The sequence below is a fragment of the Tauraco erythrolophus genome, chromosome 27 (genome assembly GCF_009769465.1).
Source record: "Tauraco erythrolophus isolate bTauEry1 chromosome 27, bTauEry1.pri, whole genome shotgun sequence".
NCBI classification, from domain to species: Eukaryota; Metazoa; Chordata; class Aves; order Musophagiformes; family Musophagidae; genus Tauraco; species Tauraco erythrolophus.
The window spans coordinates 2,386,465-2,392,464 of NC_141491.1; the positions used below are offsets into that span (position 1 = coordinate 2,386,465).

At 61.3% G+C, this 6,000-nt stretch overlaps 1 protein-coding gene across 2 annotated transcripts; it reads left to right on the top strand.

Annotated features, from left to right (window-relative positions):
* The first annotated feature begins 1,519 nt into the window (after positions 1-1,519).
* RAB7B (RAB7B, member RAS oncogene family) lies at positions 1,520-4,477 on the top strand. Of its 2 annotated transcripts, XM_009983931.2 has the most exons (6): positions 1,520-1,531; positions 2,596-2,657; positions 2,809-2,935; positions 3,227-3,442; positions 3,842-3,967; positions 4,397-4,477. In XM_009983931.2, exons 1-6 carry the CDS (start codon positions 1,520-1,522, stop codon positions 4,475-4,477), a joined length of 624 nt encoding a protein of 207 aa, XP_009982233.2. The 2 variants fall into 2 exon arrangements, with proteins under 2 accessions (XP_009982233.2, XP_086483280.1); XM_086627154.1 differs by lacking the exons at positions 1,520-1,531; positions 3,842-3,967 and having other exon boundaries at positions 2,605-2,657.
* Positions 4,478-6,000: the final 1,523 nt, after the last annotated feature.

Genomic DNA, 6,000 nt, shown 5'->3' on the forward strand with positions numbered 1-6,000 from the left:
GGATGACAAAGTCTTGCTGCAAGGGCAAAGGTGAAGCAGCATGATGAAAATAGGCTGAAAACAGGGATTAGAAGAGACCTGCTCCAGGGAAACATCAGCCTTTTACCCACCTCCAGTGAGAACTGGCTCAGGTGCTTCTCTTGCCTCAACCCAGCTCCTCCCAGTGTCTGCCCTGTGGGGGGAAAAAACAGATTTTTCTGGCCAGACAGGTCCCAAAATTACATCTGGAAGAAGGAGGAGGAGGGTTTGTCCTGCTGAGTGCAGGGATCTTCCTAGAGATCCCATTAGGGATATCTACAGGAAAAAAAAATCTGCAAAAATGAGGGCAGCCAGTGGGAAAGCAAAAGCCGGTGGCCTTGGAGGGACCCTGTGCCTGGGTGTGGGGTCTCTCTGAGGCCGCCAGTGGTTGTTCAGGGTGAGGGAGCTGGGAGGGTTCACAGATGGTGGGAACTTCCAGTGCAAACCCCAAACCCTATCGAACGCTTGGCAAAGGCTCAGGACTTGCCCTTGCACATTGGGAAGCACAGCTCTGCCTTCACAGCCATGGCCAAGTGGGTTTTCCCATGCCAAAGAGCCGTGGCCACCAGCCTGATGCTCGGAGAGACAGCCAGAGGCTTCCTCGGTGTCTCCACTGTGGCAGCTGAGATCCACAAAATCCCACTTGCAGGTTGAACACATCCTCCACCGGCTCTGGTTACTGGGGGTCCCATCCTGACATGGTCCCCTCCTTTTGGGGTGCTCGTGGGATGCTGGCATTGGCCATGGGTGCTGGGTGGGTGCCCTTAAGGACCGGGGGTTGCAGGGATGTGGCACAGAGGGGCTGCAGAGGCTCCTGCTTCCCACCCTGCACCTCTCCTGCCTGCAAAATGTGACGAAGCTACACAGAGCCCACAGCCCCCTCAAAGAGACCCCTGCCCCTCTGCTCCCCCCACTCTGCCAGAACGAGCTCCCAGCCCCACTTTGCCTGCTGCCGTCCCCCCGCCTGTCCCCAGCTCCCGAAGATGCTTATCCCACCCCACGCTATCGCCGCTGCCTGAGCAAAGTCCAGGGTGGCTCCCGCGGGCTCCGGGGATGCTGCCGACAGCCCCGCTGGGCTTTTGTTCTCAGCCTCAAATAATCCCCCCGCGGAAACGCAAATAAGGGGTCCCGGGGGCAAGAGGTGAGTAAATGGTACGGGGGGGTGGTGAGCAAGAGGAGAGCCAAAAGTCAATCCCAAAGGCCAGCGGACGAGGGGAACCTTGTTCTCTTTCCCCTATCAGACCATGAGCCGGGGAGCGCCAGGCAGATCCCGAGGGAAATGCCGTGACATCCCAGCACCCGCCCGCGGCTCCTCCGCCAGCTCCGGCAGGATCTCGGCCCCTTTCTGCTGATGTCACGGGGGGGGCCCTCCCCGGGCGGCGGGCAGGCGGCAACCAGCGCCGGTGCTGGCCGCCCTTTCCTGGATCCTCCTCTCTCGCCTCTTCCCTCCCCGGGACGCCGGCTGGAACGGAGCCGAGAGCGCCGGCCGCCCGGCAGACGGATGCCCTGGCAGGTGAGTGCGCTGCCCTCCGGCCCCTCCTGCCCCCCAGGCTGCGGGCAGGACCGTGGCTGAGCAGGGGACCCTCGGACCCCCAGAGCAACAGCTGGCGGGCAAAAAGATTGGGAAACTCCATTTTGAGTTTAAAACTCTGCCTGGCCTCCGAGAAAGCTTGTCCGGTGCTGGCAAAAGGACTGGAAAATTTGTGTGTGCTGAGACATGAGGCTCTGCCTGTGCCAAGGATGCTGCCCGCAGCTGGGAAGGGGTGGCAGAGGGGGTGCAGGGAAGCCTGGACCCCACAGCCGAGAGCCACCCTGGCAGGGACGACGTGCCAAGGGGGAATGGAGCAGGGCTGGCCAGCGCATCGGGGAAAAATTCAGGGATGAGGCTGTCAGGAAGTGTTTCCATCTGTGCTTTGGCCGGTGCCGTGCCTGACGCCGCCGGGTGGAGGGGGCTGCTGCGACGGCCGGAGGATGCTCGTCCCCACCTGGGGAGGGGGTTTACTGGAGGTGCTCAGGGCTCCTGCCTTGGGATGGCCGGGCATGGAGCCCGTGGGGACACCAGTTCATGCTGGGGTTGCCTTTTGGGGTGCTCCTGGGCTGGGTGGCATCCCTGAATGTGCCCAGGAAGCCCAGCTGGTCCTGGTCTTCTTTAATAAATGTAATTTTCCCCGGACCCCCGGTGTGTGTGAGGTTTAGAGGGAAGCACTGCACTTGAGAGGGAGAGGGAGAGGCTGGGAAGTTGCTCACAGCAGCTTTTAATGGTGATGATTCGATGCGGCGCGGTGGCGTGTCTGGACGTGCACTGGCACCTCAGGAGCCAGGCCCAGGCGGTGACGTGGGCTGGGCTCGGCACGGGGGTTTCTACCCCCAGCGCAGCCGGGATGTGAGCGCAGCGGGGTGCAGACACGGTGTTGGCACGGTGCGGGCACGGCAGCATCCGGGGCCCTGGGATGGCCGGGGTGGGAACAAGGAGAGGCCATGGGAGAAGCTGCTGCTCCCACACCTCCGCCAGCGCCGCGGGGCTTGCTGGGAGCCGGTCCCATGCCCACTGCCGCGTGACCCCCTCTTGTTCCGCAGGGCCCGTCCATGGATGCCAGCAAGAAGGTGGATCTGAAGATAATTATCATAGGAGCTCTGGGGTAAGGAGCGTTACCGGCGGCGGGAGGGAAGCCCCACGCATGCGCTGGCCCAGGAGCCTGCGGGTGTGCAGCCCCCGTCCCTGCTGTGACCGACCCCTCGAGCCGGGCTCGGCAGTGCAAAGCCTCACCTGCGTCCCTTCCCTCTCGCCAGCGTGGGCAAAACCTCCCTCCTGCACCAGTACGTGCACAAGACGTTTTACGAGGATTACCGCACCACGCTGGGGGCCAGCATCCTGACCAAAGTGCTGCCGGTGGACAACACCCCCCTGAAACTGCAGGTGAGCGGGGCTGGGACTGCCCGGGGTGCCCGCTCGGATCCTGTGGGCACACGTGTCCTGCCGTGTCCTGCTGTCCCCACACGCCTACTGGTGCCATGGGGTGCGGGGCTGGATTTGCAGAGCCTGCTTTGCAGCAGCCCTGAGCATCTGTGAACTATACTGAAACCCCACCTGAGTTTTGGGGACTCAGCACTCCCTCACGCTGGTCCCCTGAGCTTAACAGAGCACAGGGCTGCAAACTCCAGCACTGCTCGTGTCGTGTGTCTGTACCCGTGCCCTTCTCTGCCCTAGATCTGGGACACAGGGGGACAGGAGCGATTCCGATCCATGGTGTCGACCTTTTACAAAGGCTCAGATGGCTGCGTGCTAGCCTTCGATGTGACAGACAGGGAGTCCTTTGAGGCCCTGGACAACTGGAGAGATGACTTTCTGGAGAAGGTCAATCCAAGGGAGCAAGATTTCCCCATGGTTGTGCTGGGGAACAAAATAGACATCTGCGATCGCCAGGTAAGGGCGGGGGAGATGGAGCGGGGTGAGTGGTTTGGGATGCCTTAGTGCCCCAAAAGCTTACAAGCACTGATCCTGCTGCAAAGCCAGACTTCTGCTGATGCTCACATGAAAACCAGAGATCCCAGGTGAGGAGCTGCCAGGTACCTGGCGCTGCCACCTCACCCATGCCTCTCGGAGGGCATAAGCACTGTCCTCCCCTGCTGCCCTTTGCAGCAGAGATTGTCCCCATGAAGACAGCAGGAATTAAGCATCTCAGATAGCTGCCAGCACTGCCAGCGCCCTGCCCTCACCCAGCACTGCCTAGATGGGCAAGGAGGGTCCCCTCCACCACCTCTCCAGCAGCTACGGGCAGCCCTGCGCAGGGCTGAGCTGTGGCTCCATCCTCCTTTCCTGCAGGTACCCAAGGAGACTGCCTCAGCCTGGTGCAAGGAGAAGGACATCCCTTATTTTGAAGTCAGTGCCAAGAACAACATCAATGTTGCAGAGGCTTTCGAGACGCTCGCGAAGCAGGCGTTGACGACGGTGAGCTCGAGCGGGATCTGACAGACCCTCCCAGCCCACCCTGCGATGCAGAACGTCTTCTGTTTGTAACGTGTAGGAGAGCCCCAGGAAAGAGGAACGCATCAGTGTCTGATTTCTTAAAACAGATCTTAAACCAGTTAGAAAAGAGTAAGAATCGCTGTTTCTCTTTGGCCACGGGGATGGAACGGGCGCGCAGGAGCGCACAGTGCGCCAGCACTGTCCTCTAGTGGCCACCCCACGGGGACCTGCGTGTCCCCATGCCAAGCAAGTGAGGTGGCCCCGCTCCTCGGCTGAGCCGGGCAGCTTTTCCCTGGATTTTGTCTTTTGATCATGAGTCGGGACTGACCCCATGCTCCCCAGTCCTTCGGTCCGCTCAGGCTGACTCTGCAGCTGACGTCACTCACCCTTTCTCTTCTCTGTTTTTTCCAGTATAAAGGGATTTTGGAGAGTTACTTAACGGACTCCATCAAGCTCACTCCCAACGACAAGCCCAAGAAGAGCTGCTGCTGACCCCGGCCACGCTGTCCGAGCACCCCACGATGCCCAAGGCTGGAACCCTGCCTGGGGAATCCGTGCCCCTCACCCACCCCAGCCTGGCCGCAGAGGCTGGCCGAGCCAGGGCACAGGGCGGCTGCAGCTCACCGCGCCGGGGGGCAGCTGGCTGCATGTCCCGGGGCTCGCTGCTTCCCATGACTCCGGAGCTGGTCTCCCAACCCGGCAGCCTCCCAAATCGCCACTGCGTCACAGTGGCCCCAACCTCCTCGATCTGCTGCCATCTGGCACCCGAGCGGGCGATCCCCCTGCGGTGACTGTGCCAGGGAGCCGGGCAGTGCTCCTGATGCCTTGCCAGAGACCATGGCCTCAGCCCTACAGCTGACCCTTCCCGGTACGTGGACTGGTGGCCCTGTGGCACTCACGGTGCTCACGGTGTGTGGGGGCTGTCTTGGGGGAGGAGTGGGGCTGGTGGCCACGGCACAGGTCTGAGAGCAGCCAGGTCCCCTCCAGCTCCATGCCTCAGTTTCCCTTGTTCCCATGCACCCTCCCTGTCAAACGCCTTCCACCTCCTGCCTCACTGGCGAGGATGCTCAGGAAAGCACGTTGTCAGCACTATAGAGACCCCGGCTAACCCACCTTGCAGATTTGTTAGGGAATCTTTTTTTTAAAAAAATCATTAAATATTTCGTTTTTATTTATATATATATGTTGTAAAACACTCTTGTGGTCCAGCAGCAGAAGGATGGGCTGGGGGCTCCTAATGTGCCCTGTCCTGTGGGCTGTGCTCCAGAATTTCCTCTGGCAAGGCCAGCAGCTCTGAGCCTGTCCAGCTTCCTGGGGCAGGGGGAAGGCATGTTGGGGTTGGATTTTTTTTCCAGTGCAAATTTTGGGTTAGGGGACAGAGGAGCTGTCTGGGGCATCGTGCAGAAAAGGTGCACAGCAGTGGCATGGGGACCTGGCCGGGGTGGCTGTCGGCAGAGGGAGCCCGCTGGGAACCGAACCAAGCACCCGCTTCCCTTCTTGCACCCATCCCGCTCTGGCTCAGGCGCCTTCAAGCAGCCGTGTTGAGGCAGAGGCTGGGGCTGGCCAGCGAGGTGGCCATGGCCACTGTGTGCCACCCTGCCCGTGGCTTTGGCAGCTGCATCCCTGGGACTGTAGCACCCTGCTTGCTGCAGAGCAGTAGGGCTGAATGGCCCCAGGGAGATGCCCAGCCAGGCACCCTGTCCCATAGATCTCCATGGGACATCCCGCCCTCTCTCCATCCTCCTCCAGACCCACCCACAATGACCCCAGTGGTCCCGCAGAGCTTCCCAGCGGCCATGGGGGCTCTGCCCTGGCATCGTCCAGACCCTTCCACGAGCAACAGCCCGGTGGTGGCTGTTTCCCACCCAGGACCATCGAGCTGTGCCACCAGCTGGGGACAGCACCCGCCTGTGGCAGTGGCAGGGCACGGGGCTGGAGGTGCGTGCAGGCAGGGTGAAACCTGAGCAAGGGCTCGGCATGGGGAGCACGGGGGCCACCATGATATAATTAGACTG